Source organism: Felis catus, chromosome C1 (genome assembly GCF_018350175.1).
Source record: "Felis catus isolate Fca126 chromosome C1, F.catus_Fca126_mat1.0, whole genome shotgun sequence".
Taxonomy (NCBI): Eukaryota; Metazoa; Chordata; class Mammalia; order Carnivora; family Felidae; genus Felis; species Felis catus.
This window is the reverse complement of record NC_058375.1, coordinates 2,045,937-2,061,176: the sequence shown is the minus strand read 5'-3', so window position 1 is coordinate 2,061,176 and position 15,240 is coordinate 2,045,937. Positions and strand designations below refer to the sequence as shown.

At 60.4% G+C, this 15,240-nt stretch overlaps 2 protein-coding genes and 1 long non-coding RNA gene across 3 annotated transcripts in view; 2 read left to right on the top strand and 1 right to left on the bottom strand.

The window, feature by feature from the left end:
• Positions 1-16: 16 nt before the first annotated feature.
• TPRG1L (tumor protein p63 regulated 1 like) lies at positions 17-3,611 on the bottom strand. Its single transcript, XM_011284465.3, has 5 exons — positions 3,399-3,611; positions 3,203-3,294; positions 2,941-3,117; positions 1,985-2,138; positions 17-1,372 (listed from the first exon to the last, which is right to left on the bottom strand). Exons 1-5 carry the CDS (start codon positions 3,594-3,596, stop codon positions 1,178-1,180), a joined length of 816 nt encoding a protein of 271 aa, XP_011282767.1. The 5' UTR covers positions 3,597-3,611; the 3' UTR covers positions 17-1,177.
• Positions 3,612-4,433: 822 nt separating this feature from the next.
• Positions 4,434-8,140, top strand: LOC111561668. Its single transcript, XR_006583837.1, has 3 exons — positions 4,434-5,703; positions 6,746-7,168; positions 7,498-8,140. It is a non-coding gene; the product is annotated as an uncharacterized LOC111561668 (long non-coding RNA).
• Positions 8,141-11,652: 3,512 nt separating this feature from the next.
• Positions 11,653-15,240, top strand: part of MEGF6 (multiple EGF like domains 6) — a 92,279-nt gene continuing 88,691 nt past the window's right edge. The window contains exon 1 of the mRNA XM_045034970.1: positions 11,653-12,438. The gene's annotated coding sequence lies outside the window, so the exon portion shown is untranslated. The remainder of the gene's footprint in view (positions 12,439-15,240) is intronic.

The following is a 15,240-nucleotide window of genomic DNA, read 5'->3' as shown; positions in this document are numbered from 1 at the left end:
GAACGAACGATATCCATTCGGTTGTAAACGTCTTTACTGTGAGACCAAAAGCAAAGGCTCAGGACCCAGGCAGGATGGAGGTGGCGGCCTCTCGATGTGGACAGGCTATGATCTGGATCACATCCACGCGGGTTAGAGCTACACCAGAGCTGTAAATGGGGAGGACGCCCTGCACCAGCGCTTGGGGTTGATAACAAAGCTTCCAGTCAAGCCAGCAAGCCGACGATGTGTGGGTGCGACGGGCGGGGGGGGGCCACGGTTCCCGCACGGACGTGCTCGGCGGGCCGCCAAGCCCCAGGCACGTTCAGGGCAACACCAATAAAGCCTCGCATTTGCGTGGGCACTGCGGTAACCAAGCCGGGCGTTAGCGGCTTCATGAGACTCTAATAATACGGTTCCTTTTTCAAAAGGGCATTCTCCAAAAGCAAACTGAGCAGTCCCCATCTTAAATACAAACGTGACCGTACAAACGTAAAGCACGTAGAGCTGTCAAAGAACTACCTACCAAGGTGACTCAAATTAATGAATTGTCTAAAAATGATTTCCTGCCAGCTTTGGGGCCTGGGAAAGATGCCACAAATACGAACACGATATAACTTCAGAAAAAGTGTGACTTCAGGTCAAAGACGTATTTGCACAAAAGCAACTGTCCATCCGGGAGCCGACAAGGCAGACTGTCCCCTGTTTACTTCACCAGTCTGCTGGCTTGTTTTGCACTTAGCTTTAAAAAAATGGATTAGATTTCCAAATACAAAACTTGACACTAAGTATAAACTTATTTGCCACTCCAGGCACTGGGGTTTGGGGCCCTCCCTGGATGGAACCATCCACACGGGTGCAGTGCTAGCGGGGAGGCTCTGGTGGGGGCACATGTTTATTCACATGCTGGAGGGCTGGGCAGGACCACGAGAAGCCGAATGGAGACACTCTGGGAGAAACACGGAAACAAGTTCTAGAAGATAGAACACCAGCCACGAGCGGGACCGCTGGATTCACCTTGCTTTTTTGTCTGTGACTCCTATTACCAGACTTCCAAAACCCAGGGATAGCAGGGAATGCGTTCGACTATTCTAATCACACTCAGATCCCTAGAGGTTAACAGCCCCGACTCTGCCGGTGCAGCGGAGCTGGCCCGGGTCTGAGGCCCCGCGTCCCCAAGTCTACCTGTGGGCGCCATCTAGAAGCCTATTTTGCCTCTGGTCATGGAATAGCCCAGTTTAGCCTCGTTGTTAATGAAGGACATGAGTCCCACGTAGGTCTCGATGAGGAGGGGACGATCCAAGACCAGCACGCCACTGGCTTGTCCTGGCAAAGGATTCTCTTTCTGGGCTTTCTTGACAGCTTGGATTAGCAGAGCTTTGAAACTTTCCAGCTGTAAAGACAGAAATCATGTTGCCGGTCAGTGGTCTACATGTGGAACGGACCACCCCTTCCTGTGCCAGCCCCGTCCCTGCCCTCGGAGGACGTGCCTTTCCAGCCACACCCTGGCCGCCCCTCCCCTCGGCTCCTCGATGCCCCTCTCTGGAAACGTCAGATCCTAGCTCTGTGCTCACCGGGACAGACGACAGGCCTCACAGAGCACTTGTGTCGTCAGGGACCTACTCAATCCTCACCACCACCTGCCAGACTAGTGGGCAGGCCAAGTGCGCGACTGGCGAGGGAGGCCCAACTCCCCTCACCGGTGGCCCCAGGGCCTCCTCTGCTGGCGAGCACGCAGCCTGCTGGCCCGGCACAGACTGCCCAGAGCCCTTCCGGGCCCTTCCCCAAGGTGACCATGGCCACAAGGGGCGATGTCATACAGCTACCCTGACCAAGAGCCACTAGCCACATGGGGCTATTTAAACATAAGTTAGCTAAAATTTCTAAAACTTAGAAGTTTGTTTTCTCAGTTTTGCTAGGACACAGAACAGTCCAGGTGCTCAACAGCCACACAGGCCTAGGGTGTCGCCATCACGGCTGGACAGCGCTGCCCTCACGGTCTTACTTGGCACAGAGACGCTGTCTTCTCATCCGCACCAGCCATGGGGTGCTCTATGAACGTGGCATAGGGCATGTTGGTGGACCAGGGGTTCCATCTGTTTATGAAGGAAGGGCGGCTTTGTTTGTCCCACTGAATGCGGATCCCAAAACCTTCTCGCCTACAAAGAAAGAAGCTTTCACGTCACCCAGCAGGCCACAGCGCTCCCTGGCAGCCCGGCAGGTACGGGGTGTAACGTTAGGGGGCTGCTCTGGGACCGCGGACAGGACCTGTGTCACTCAGAGCCGGGGGTCTCCAGTCACCCGCACCGAGCACTTTGAATACTACAAACCAACGCCGTTGTTTTGGTTTGGGCCCAACACCCTTTATGCTATTAGTGCAGTTCAACAGCAACGGGAAGGCGCTGCAGGCAGGCTAACCACGAGAACAACATGTCTGTAGCCTCAGGCCCTTTGTCCAGGAGGCCCCACGGCCGGTTAGCGGTCTTGACTTGGGTACAGCCCCGATCACATCCCTGCAGCAAAGCTCTACCTTGTATTAAAGTCCAGGCTTCTCGTATTTCAAGATCCGCCCTTCTGAAAGCAGGTCAGTAACTATCTTCTGCCTTTAGTAACATCAGTAAATAAAAGCGATGCTTTTTTTTTGTTAAAATTTAACCAGAGCAGAGCTCGATGTGACAGAGGTGACACACACCGAATGTGGCTCTCATCTTAAGAACGCTACGTCAGCTCTGCTTCAACAGACCTCAAGTTCATCTTACTACCAGCCTGATAGCTGTCTTCTGTGCCAGAATTCCTTTTAATGCACCTGCTGCCCACTTGCTTCTATTCTAAGAAACTATCGATTTGAAGCAGACGCTTTTATGTTCGCGCAGAATGGCAGACTCAGGACAACCAGGGGGCCGATTTGGGACGGACCTGCTACAGGCCCTGGTACTAAGGCTCTGTGTCCCACAGTCTTACTTGTTGAGCGATTTGGGGGGAAACTGGAACTCTCCGCAGGAGATGGTGTCCACCGCGTTTAAGGCGACCCTGACCACCTGCTGGCACTGAAGGCTGATGAAGTCGTACTTGCAGATGAGCAGTGCCTGGTCTGTGATGAGCACCAGCCGCTCCTTCTCGTTGTTCCAGTGGTCAACCCTGCCCGCAGACGACACGAGTCACCGGGCGCCGCCCCGCTCACAGGCCACCCGGCCGGTCCCCACGCCCCGCGCGCCCCGCTCACTCGGTCAGCAGCCACACGCCCTGAATGTCGCCGTCCTCCACCGGCCGCACCACCACGCCGATCTCCTCCACCGCCTGCTCGATGGTGCCGGGCTGCGCGGGCAGAGGGCGGGGGGGGTGTGTGTCACTCTCCGCCCCGCTCCCCTCCCGTCCTAGCACCCCCCTCCCGGGCCGCCCCGGCCCCACGCCCGCCTCACCCGGAAGACGAAGTACTCCTTGACGCGGGCGCGGCGCGTGGGGTCGTGGATGCTGAGCGGCCACAGCGTCTGGCGCAGCGGAGTGCCCGCCCCCGGCCGCCCCCCGCCCGCGCCGCCCGCCCCGACCTCCTCGCCGGCCGCCAGCAGCGCCGTGGGGCTCGTGCCGGCCGAGTCCACCGAGTCCCGCAGCTGCAGCATGGCCGCGCCCGCCGCCGCCCCAGACCCCGACCCCGGACCCAGACCCGACGAGGCCGCCGTCTCGGTCGCCGCAGCTACCGCCCCGAGGGCCGGCGCGATTGGCTCGGCCTCGCCAGCCCCGCCCGAGGCTCCGCCCCCTACCCGCGCCCGCCGGCCCTGGCGATTGGCTCTTCCCCAGCCGTCTTCCGCGATTGGCCCTACGCGCCGCCCGTTCACAATCGCTCCCGCCCCTCGCCAAGCCGGAAGCGCACGCCGCGCGCACGCCCATTTCCTCTGTACGCTACGCGAGGGGAGGGGCGGGGCCGCGGCTGGTTGCCAGGGAGACGCAGAGGGTGCGTCAGGAGTTGAGCGTGCCCGATCCCAGTAAAGGGGGCGACCAGCCCCTCGTCACCGCCCCAACCTGGACGCGCCCGTAGTCCCTGGTCTCCGCCCCCGCGGCCACCGCCCCTCCCCCTACCGGGCGCGCCCCACCCCCTCGATCACCGTCTCACCTCACAGTCCCCCGGACGCGACCCCGGCCCTTGGTCACTGCCAGCCACCCCCGGACGCGTCCCCCGCCCGCCGTCACCGCCCCTGGCCCGTTCCCCCTCCGCGATCCCCGTACTCCCCCGCCCCGACGTGTCCCCCTCCGCGGTCTCCACCCCCAGACCCGTCTCCCCCGCCCCCCTCCCCCACCGGGTCACCGCCCCTTCTCCCCATCGGACGCGCCCCACCTCCTCCATTACCATCTCACGTCACCACCCCTCTCCCCGCACGCGTCCCCCGCGCCCCGAGACGTCTCTGCCCCCCCACCCCCACCCCTCCACACCCGACCCGTGTCCCTGCCCGCCCCCCGCGGTCACCGCCCCTCCCCCCGGGACGCCCCCCAACCCTCCCTCGCGGTCCCCGTCTCACCGTCCCAGGACGCGCCCCGATGCCGGGAAGGGCCGCGGGCTCTAGAGGCCCTGTCCAAAAAGGCCGAGGTGGCGTGGGTTTCCTGGAGGAGCTGCGGGCCCCGCTTCTGTCCTGAGCACAGCTCGCTGCCCGAGATGGAGCGGCCGGGCGGTGCGCCCAGCGCTGTGACCAGCCTAGAGTCCTCACTGAGCCTAGGAAGCTGCCCTCCTCTGATCCCTGTTTCACAGAAAAGGACACTGAGGCACACAGCCGGGTCACTTACCACAGCCACGCGTCAAAGATCCATTCCAGGTCCCAGCTCTTGTCCTCTGGACACTAGAGCCACATCTGTTCCTCCTGTGGGTGACCTCTTTGCCCAGGGCTGGTGCCACCCTAGGCATCTGCCCTCCCTGTCAGGGGCCCCAGCTTCGGTCTTTGCCCCCACGGGCCCCAGGACTTCCTCACCACCCTCTTTGCACCCAAGGGCTGTGCATCCGTGACAGTTTGCAGCCCCTTCCAAATCCTCCCCCAGTTGGTCACTTGGGACTTCACTGCTTCTACTCAGGCCACCCTCTTACTCCCCCACTCCCCCAACCCCGAAAGCCTTGCCTCACCCCTACTGGGTCCATCCTGCCACACTGGGTCTAAGACTACCCTCCCTAGGAGACGTTGCCATTCCCCATGACTCGATTACTGTTTTGTTCTTCGCTTTTTCCTCTGTGTGCGTGCCTCATTAGTTAGGAAAGTTCAGTGGAACCAGCCCTTTGCATATGGTTGCATCTTGGGGTTTACAGCCAGTTTCACAGTTCTTCAAATTTCACCAGAGCCCAGGGCTGGCCGCACCGCACGCCACAGGTTCAAGAGCAGGTTCGGAGAGTTCTGGGGACATCCCCTAGGCCGGCACAGCTCTGCCCACGAGCTAAGCCCCTCCGGGGGCCGTGCAGACTCGGATGCCCTCTTGGTTTGTACGAGATTCACAATTCAAGGATGGCCCAACCTCCTGTCTCCCAGGACCTCCCTCCAGGGAGGGCGCTGCAGCCCTGCACACAGCAGGCCCTCGGCACCACCGGCTGCTGCCCTTGAATGTCAGCATCGCCAAGCTGGCACCAGATTCCACGGGTACTGTTACTGGCGGGAGAGCCTGACTCTTGGGAACCGGAGGGCTCGGTGCTTGGATTCCCGGCAAAAGATATACGTGAGGACTCTGCCTCGAGTACAGACAGCCAGAGGGAAGGTAGCGAGCACAAAGCGGTTTGTTCAGGACGGTGCACTCTCAGGATGGGGGAGGGGGCGGGCCTGGGGGGCAGGGCTGTCTTTCATGGCTCACAGCCAGGGTGGTCTCCCACTGAGGTGGCTTCTTGTCGGTTGGGAGGGGGAGTTGGGGCCCTACTAGGTCCTGGCTGGAACCATCAAGGCCCGTCCTCCCCCCTGAGGCGTGAGTGGGGGCGGGGAGAGGTCCAGACGGCAATGTCAATATATTGTAATGAAACTAAGGGCTAGGCGAGGCTGGGAAGCAGGGCGCACGTTCATCACCTGTTCCTCTTGGGTGGCTAGCCCCCCTCCCCCCGCCCCGGAGGTTGGAAACCACAAAATCACTCCTACTGCCACCTTGCCCCCAGCTCCTCTCTAGCTAACTTCCAACTCTCAATACCGGCATAGTTTTGGTACTTGGCTCCCTGCAAAAAAAACACAGAGATCTCAAAGAGTGTTAAGTGAGTGTGCAAATATGGGCGGCACAGTGCTTCTATCCCCTCTGGCCTGCTGAGGACAGACGCTGCTGCCTTCTGTTGACCCCAGGGCCGGTGACACCCTCTTTGGGCCCTGTCCCCGCGGGGGTTGGGGGAGCCCCTCTTCTCTGGCAACCACAGCCGGGGCTGAGTGTGCTCTGCCCTGTCCCTGTGGGGTGGGCCCCTGGGGGGCCTGCTGACCCCTCTCTTGGGTCTCCTGTCACCACCCAGGGGAGTTGGAGCAGAGCGGGGACCCATCAGGGATGGCAGCTGGCGTGTGGGCCCGGGAGCCCTGCTGTCTGGGCCTGGGCCCTGCCTCCTCTACGTCTGGCCACGAGGGCCAGCTCCCTTCAACCCTCTGTGCCCCGTTTGCTTTCGTACTGACTCTGGGAGATAATAGTTCCTACTTCCAATGGCCACAGGGGGGCCAAATGACGTGACGTGGCTGGCACTCTGCCGGGCCCGTGTCAAGAGCCGTGTCTGGGTCAGCGGTTACTCTTTTTTTTGTTTTTATTTTTTTTTATTAACGTTTATTTATTTTTGAGACAGAGAGAGACAGAGCATGAACGGGGGAGACACAGAATCCGAAACAGGCTCCAGGCTCTGGGCTGTCAGCACGGAGCCCGATGCGGGGCTCGAACCCACAGACTGTGAGATCATGACCTGAGCCGAAGTCGGACGCCCAACCGACTGAGCCCCCCAGGCGCCCCGGCGGTTACTCTCTTTTACGCTGGTCCTGAGTGCCGCTGTATCGCAGATATTGCCTCTGCTCCCAACACTCATGCACGGGGGGCAGGGATACCCCTTTTCCCGAGGAGCAAACAGCCCAGAGAGGTTGTCCCGTCCACAAAGCTAGGATGCCCCGAGGTTCAGAGCCTGTGCTCCTGCGCCCGAGGCCCCTGCGGTGCTCCGTTGGGCACCGATGCCTCCAAGTGGCCGAAGCCGGGGCTGGAAAGCTGCAGGAGAGCTGAGGTTAGGGGAGGGCGCCACGCTCTGCTGGGCTGGGGCTGGCAGGCGAGGTGGGAGCGCACGGTGATAAGCGAGAGGCTCCCCAAGCCGTCTCGCAAAGCTAGGAGGGCGCAAGCTGGGAGGACGGATGGCCCAGTGCTCCTGACGGAGCCGGAGCGGGACGCTGACAGGTGGAGTCCCCGAGAAAGTGGGGCGCGGAGGGGAGAGGGCTGTGATTGACGGCGAACTGTGGGAGTGCCCCGGGCGGCCCCACCCACCGGTAACGAAGGAAAATCTTAAATAGTCATTAGTCTAGACTTCTAATAATTGAGAACATACCCCAAAACTCCTAGGAGAAGACTTGCATTGTTCCTCTGCTTCTGGAAGCCGGAAGTGTCATCATGCCTGAGGTGCAAGCTCCCGGGGATGATGGAAACCAGTAACTGGATCACCTGCCTCTGGGTCAGGATACAGACCCTGCCGGGGAAGGTCCCTGCCCGCCTCTCCATCACGGCCTCTGCGGGACTGCCGGTCAAGGGCAAAGCCAAATCTTAAACGTCCTCTCCACAAACGTCAGTGAAAAGCCTCAGCCGCGGGAGGCGGCCCTCACCTGTTCCACCTGCCGGAGACACGGTGGTTTCCACTGTTACACTGTTGTGAGGTTCACGGCTGGAGTGTCCGTGCCCATCTGCGTGTTTACGGACGTGTACAGATGAGTGTTCCCTGTGTGCGACGTCTGTCTCCCCCGAGGGTACTGCGGAAAGTAATTTGTAAAAGGGCTCTGTTCAATCGCCTTACAGAAAAATACGCTTTCATATCAATGATGTACCCAGGAAAAATCGAAAATTGTCTTTCGTCTGGTGAAAGGACAAAGGTTTCTTGGGTGATTGGTCTCTCTTGATGGAATTATGAAAGGTTTTCCTTTACCTTTTAGGTCATCTACCTAGAAGACAAAGATTCTGTGTTTTATTAAAATACTTGCCTGCGTCCTCTGTTTTTATCAGGTCTTTGATTGCTTCCGGAAATGGAGTCTTCTCTATTAAAAGAACTAAGGGTTTATTTTAATAACTGTGTAACTTTCCATGTTGCCTTTGAAGCCTTTCGTTGTCATTTTATGTTTTTAAATTTCTTACCGTTTATTTTTCAGAGAGAGAGAGAGAGAGAGAGAGTGCGTGAGTGGGAGAGGGCCAGAAAGAGGGAGACAGAGCATCTGAAGCAGATGTGGGGCTTGAACCCACGGACCCTGAGATCATAACCAGAGGTGACATCAAGAGTTACTGCTCAACCACCGGTCCAGCCACCCAGGGCCCCTTTCATTGTCATTTTCATTAAATGGAGAGCTGATCCCAAAAGTCAAATTCTGGGTGAAGCCTCGTTGGCCTTGAACTATCTTTGGGATTTTGCGGAGGTCCCTGAAACATTTCAAAAGACGGGTTCTCTCGGGGCGCCTGGGTGGCGCAGTCAGTTAAGCGTCCAACTTCAGCCAGGTCACGATCTCGCAGTCCGTGAGTTCGAGCCCCGAGTCAGGCTCTGGGCTGATGGCTCGGAGCCTGGAGCCTGTTTCCGATTCTGTGTCTCCCTCTCTCTCTCTGCTCCTCCCCTGTTCATGCTCTGTCTCTCTCTGTCCCAAAAATAAATAAACGTTGAAAAAAAAATTAAAAAAAAAAAAAGACGGGTTCTCTCTCCTGTCAGAGAGAGATTATGCTAATGAGGCTTACTGGACACGTTAACTCCTGTGGGAAGTGCGGTCAAGAGAGCAGGGACGTTAGACTTCTGTTAGGGCAGATTTATATACAAAATTCCTAAAAATCTGATGTGTCCTGGTAAGAAGGCATCAGCCATAATTTTAAGGCGTATGTCGCGGAGCGGGGGGCGCCTGGGTGGCTCAGTTAGTTAAGCATTTGACTTCGGCTCAGGCCATGGTCTCACAGTTCATGGGTTCGGGCCCTGCATGGAGCTCTGTGCTCAGCTCAGAGCCTGCTTGGGATTCTCTGTCCCGCCCCCCACCCCTGCCCTTCCCCAGCGTGCTCTCTCTCTCTCTCTCTCTCTCAAAAATAAACATTAAAAAAAAAAAAAACGGTACGTGTCACAGGAATGTCCAACTTTCCTCCTCGGTGCGTCACAAGGCCCCCTCAGCACATGTGTAGATGTGGCGATTTGTGTTTCATGTTTTCTCATGTGCAGACGCGTATGGCTTTACTCGAACGCTTGGCAAACCTACTTCCTCTTCAAGGAGATTCATGGAAAAGACTCGGGCGAGTGCAGGCTTGTGAGAACTAAAGTCCGTTTGCCTTCACATGGGAGGGGCAGCAGCGGACCGGGGGCTACCTGCCAGCCCCCCACCATGTCAAGGGGTAGCAGTCCTGTCCCTGTCCTCCTCCCCCCATTACGTTGGTGACGCGGCGTTTGCATGTGAAGCCTTGTCCCTGCAGCAGGACACTCTGGGGACCTTGCTGGAGCACCTGTGTGTGTGTGGGGGGGATAGGTGGAGCCCAGGCACCCCCCCCGTAAGGTTTTGGGGAGCTGTGTGGTCGTGTAAGATGCACACCTTCCCAGAATGTGTGATGGATCAGATGCCAGCCTATCCAACCCCTGGGGACAGGAAAGAGGTGCGAGCCTGTGTAGGGATTTAGGGGCTAGGGAGGATTTTTATCCCCACCCGGCACGGTGCTTCTGTCCCTTCGGTCACCTGGGGAAGAAGGGGCATGGGGGGCCAGAGACGGAGCAGGGAGCAGCCTCTGAGAACACGAGAGAAGCAGGTGAAAGGTCTGGGGTCTCCCAAGCAGGGCCGCCCTTCCAGTAGGGCGTGTCTGTGTCACCGGGAGGTACCAGTTGGGGGCTGTGGCAGAGACAACGACTGTCCCCAGGATTCTGGTTCCAGCTCTGGAAGGGGCCCCCGAGAGCGGCAGCCCTGAGCAGTGTGCCCCGAGCTCCTCCAGTGGAGCGCCCCACGGAGGCACAGCCGATGGCGGCGAGACCTTCCCCGCCCGCCACGCGTGGGTGACGACGTCGCCCACCCGCGCACCTCGGCCGGGCGCAAACCCCCACGCTCAGCAAGCGGCGTGCCTGTGCGCCGCAGAGCAGCGCCCGGTCCGCCAGCCCGCCGTCTCCGGAGATGCGGGTGCCACTCGAGCCCGCGGGCCCGATCCTCACGTGCCCCGCCCCCCTCCGTGCCAGCCCGCGGGGAGGGAACAGAGACAGATGACGGATTCCGCCGACGCCCGCTGACGCCCGCTGTACGGACGGGTCTGTTCGAGGCAATCCGTCCACGCGGACCGGTTACCATTCAGCCCAACAGTGACACCGTGTGGACGGCAACAGGGACCAACCACAGCCGCCTCTGGGCGGAACTCCGGCGGTCTGGCTGGTGACCACTCGTGGGTTCTGGCCGTGAACCCTCTGTGCTGGCGGGCTGTTGGAAAGGGAGGGGCCTTTGGGCTCGGAAGCCGAGGGGTGACGATCGTGAATGAGCCTCTGTGGGGTCAGGATACGTGGAAGGACGTTCGGGTTGAGCCGTGAGAGCTTCAGGTGGTCCGCCAGCGTCTTCCGCATCCTGGCTCGGGAGGCACTGGGCCCCCTGCCCCCGCGCAATCAGGAAGCTGACGCCCCAGCCCGAGGATGAGCCCTAGCAGGTGACCCCCAGTAGACCCAGCAGAGGGCGTGCCGAGAAAGAATGGCCACGACCGTGCCCAGGTGAGGTGGCCTAATGCCAAGGAGGCCAAGGAGCCTGGGGCCGTCCTCCGGAACCCCCTGCTAGTAGGGGACCGGCACGTTATAGACAGACCGGTGCCGCCCTCTGAGTGAGGCTCCCCACAAGCCCCGGTTCATGCGGAGGCTGCATCTGGCCCAACCCAGGCCTCCCGTCACCACGCAAACCAGGCTGCCACCATCAGGGCCGCTGACTACCACGGATGGATACCCTTGTCGAACAGACGGTGATTGGGGGTCACATTTCAAAGGCCACGATGTGGAGCCCCCGCCCCCCTAACCAGCAAGCAGCAGGGGTCGTAGGAAGGAAACATAGGATATGGAACCCGCAGATTAATCCCCGACAGGTAATCACCTTGCCAGTGCGCTGAGTTACTGTTGGGTTCTTACACATTTCAGGGCCTGTTGTGCCCCACGGGCCAGCCTGGGGACCCCCGCAGAGGCACCCAACACCGGCCGGCCCCGTGTGGAACTGGCGGGAAGCAGCCGTTGCCCCCGGACCCTGGATCAACGCGTTGCGCTCCCGGGAACCCTGGGCCCGTCACGCCTGGGAGAGGAGCTGTCTGCCTGAGCTTGCGATGGGGTGGCCCCGGAATGCGTGAGGGGGGCCCCCGCAGTCTCCCTGGGACCCCAGTATCTGGCACAAGCTGGGCCGGTGGAAACGCACGGTGGCTGGAATGGAACACACACCGTGAAACGGGGGGTCCTGGCCGGGCGCACCCACCCGCCCAGTCCTCACACCTGACCATGCTGCCCTGCCGCCCCCCCCCCCCCCCCAACACGTACGTGTGTGCAGCACCTCCCTCACCCGGAGACCAGCTGTGCTCGTTCTGTTCCCACGGGTCGGGTCGTCGGGAGCCGTGTCTGCCCTCTACGGGCCGGGAGGCGCCACAGCGCGCAGAGGCCCTCGCCAAAGCCGCCCACAAGCCGTGAGGGACAGCCAACAAAGCGAGTCCTCGAGTACTGCAGGGTCCCTGACGGGAGAGCCACGCTCCGGAACAGGATACAGGATGGTCTTGGACTCGCCTCCTGCCTCTCGAGGAGTTGTGTGTTCAGACCCGAGGAGTCTGCTAGGGCGTCTTTATTAAGTCACACTGAGGACACAGGGCAGCGCCCTGAACCGTCTGACCCCCAGCCCAGGGCATCTCATAAACCAGTGGGTCCGATCATGGGGCTCTTGGTGGAAAAAACTGTCACTTGTTTTGGGAATTCCCATCCCGATGTGCGTTTTCTCCTGCATGTGCCCGCACTTTTGCTGTGGTCTCTGCCCCCAGTGGAGCCAGGAAGCCACCGAACGAGCCCCCTCCAGGCTAGTGCCGCCCCTTGCTGACCACGCAGGGCCCGCTGCGGAGGAGGGGGCCTGTGAGACTGAGAGCCGGTCACGGGTCACCGGGGGCCTGGCGTGGGAGGAGGTCACGGAGAGGACGCGACCGCCGGTGGACCCTGGAGCCGGCCCCTCACCCCCGCCCGGATGTGGGCTGTGACCCCTCATTCCCACAGCGGGAGCCCCGCGGAGGCCTCTGTCGTGAGATTCTGGCGGGTGGGCGCGGGGATCCCCTCGGCCTGCGGCGCCCAAGACCAGCCTCGTAAGTAGCTTATCACACCTGCTGCCCACCAATCACCAGCCGGGAGCGTCTGCCTCTTTCTTTGGGGTCCCCCTGCCCTCTGCGTACGGGGGGCCAGGTAGCCACCCAACAGAGGGAGGTACGAAGAGCCAGAGCCCAGAGGGAGCGCGTCGGTGTAGGGAGAGAAAGAGCTGGGCGTCCGGGCGCTGTGGCCCACGGGTGGGTGCTGGCAGCGAGATGCCACAGACAGGACGCTCTGCATGGTGGCCAGCCCCAGTCTCTGTCTTGGGACCGGTTGCTGCGGTGTTGGCATGAAAGACTGGGCAGGCAGGGGCCCGGGACCCGTCAGATGGGTGGGTCCTGAGGTCCCCAGGATGGTGGCAGCAATGGACGGGAGGAGGAGGAGGATGCTGGCCCGGTGCCCGAGCCTCGGGTGGGTGTGGGGAGCACCCAGTAGGCCCGCAAGTTGCGGAAATGACGAGAGATGACGTGTGTGTGTCATGGTAGGTGACAAATAGCATCGGCTGGTGCACCAGCTCCCAGGCTGCCACACGGAAGTCTCCCCCCCGCCCCCAACTCCGGGGCCCGAACACCAGGGACTTGTCCCCGGTGCTGGAGGCCAGAGGCCCGAGGCCGGCGTGCCTGCAGGGCTCTGCTCCCTCTGAAGCCTGTAGGGAAACCGCCCTGGCCTCTCCAGCGTCTGGCGGTGGCTGGCAGTCCTCGGTGTCCCTCTGCCTGGGACCTCATGCCCACAACCTTTGCGTCTGTTGTCACATGGCCATGTCCCCTGTGTCCTGTGTGTCTCGTTGGATGAGAACTCACCCCATGCCCTCATCTTGACCTGCTGTATCTGCAGAGACCCTATCTCCAAACGAGGCCGCACTCGCGGGAGCGGGGTCAGGACTTGAACATATCTGTTCGGGGGACACAGTTCTGCCAGGGCAGATGGGCAGTATGTGTGCACACGGTGACCGGGCCCCGACAGAAACGCTCTCTCCACACACGTGCGCACGTTGGCCATCGGGCAGGGGAAGGCGGCTCCCGGCCGGGTCCCCCTGGGCGTGCGAGACCTCTTTCCAGGGACTTTGACAGGCTGCTCCCCTCCCGTCAGCAGGTGGCAGAGTGGCCACACGGGGCCTTCGAACCGGGGCGCCTCGCACAGTGCGTGGCGTGAGATGAAACCAGTTTGTCTTCTCTTCCTGCAGAGGGCAGGGGAGTGTGGATGCTTACCTTATCTTCCCGATGTTGTGGTTTAGGGTTTTATGAAATCCGCCTCTGATGGAAGCGGCGGTCAGGGGCACGAGGGGCCAGGCACGTCCCGCATGGGAGCCCCAAGGGTGGGAGCTCAGAGCTGGACTGTTGGAGGCTAGTGCATAGTCCAGAGAATATTCCCGACTGCAGAGGCCGTGGGCCGAGCTCCTCTTCCAGAGAAGTGCACTCTGGGTGAGACTGCTCCCTCCCCAAAGGGACCAGAGCTGCATCCGAGGCTGCGTAGAGTTGGGAGGCTGTTGTGGCCCCTAGGTCTGAGAGCTATCAGATGTTATGTCACAGAGACAGCCTTTAATCTTTGACTTGGGCAGGTCACGGCGAAAGTAGGGGTGACGTGGACAGAGAAACACCCTTCCCAGAGGATGGGGGGCTAGGGACCAAGAGGGCAGGCTTCCAAATGTGGCTTTTTAAAAATAATTGTTTATTTGTTTTGAGAGAGAGAGAGAGAGAGAGAGGGAGAGGGAAAGAGAGAGAGAGAGAGAGCGAGAGAGAGAGGGAGAGAAATCGGGGAAGGGGCAGAGAGAGAGAGAGAGAAAGGGAGAGAGAGAATCCCAAGCAGGCTCCGCACTGTCAGTGGGGATCCTGACTCAGGGTTCGAACTCACGAACTGTGAGATCACGACCTGGGCCGAAATTAAGAGTCACACGCCTAACTGACTGAGCCACCCAGGCGTCCCAAAACATGATGGCTTTAAGGCAAGCAGGATTTGGAGAATTGGAAAGGGAGTGTTCTCCTGCAGTTTCTAAAAGCTGAGTTGTTTTCATGGTGACTTTGTCACACATTCTGAATGTCTCGGCCAGAATGGGGGTTTTTCTCTGGTTCCACCAGGCCACCCACCTTGCTGGGTCCAGGTGCCCCGAGGTCCCTCTCCACACCTGGCAGGAGCTGCAGCCACGGTGGGATCCATGAGAAGGTCAAGCTTTGATGTGCTTCCCTTGGGCGAGCTGCAGCCAGGAGGGTGCTGGGGACAGCAGGCTAGGTTGGGGGCCAGGAGATCTTGGAATGCACACTGTCAAGGACTGGAGCGTCAGCCCCGGTTCTGGCCGGCACAGCTGGCGAGGGGGACGCACACTGCCTTGTTTCTAAGAAACGCAAGGGCCACCCCGCAGAAAGCGTGTCCAGCAACAAACTCCGCATCTCCCACACTCGGCTTCCCCAGGGAGCCTCTGCTCGCTCAGTGTCCACGTGCTGCTGCGATGTCTGGAGGGAGGGGCCCTCCGCGAGCCCCCAAGATGGCCAGCTCCCCTCTCGGCCAGGAGCCCCAGGGGAAGGTGCTGGTCGGCCTCGCCATGGCTGCTGGCTTCCTGGGCTACCAGAAGAAATCCGCAGGCTGGGTGGCTAAAACAGCAGCCCATCCTTCTCTCCTCCTTCTTTGGAGGCCGGAAACCTGAAATCCCTCTGGCACTGAGGGACACCTGTCCAGGCCTCTCTGCTTCCTCGCTTCCAGGGCTCGGTGGCCGCCTCTGGCCTTCCTTCACCTGCAGGCACACGGCCGGACCTCTGCCTCCCTGAGGCCATATGGCCTTCTCCTTGTCTGTCTGTGTGTCCCAACTC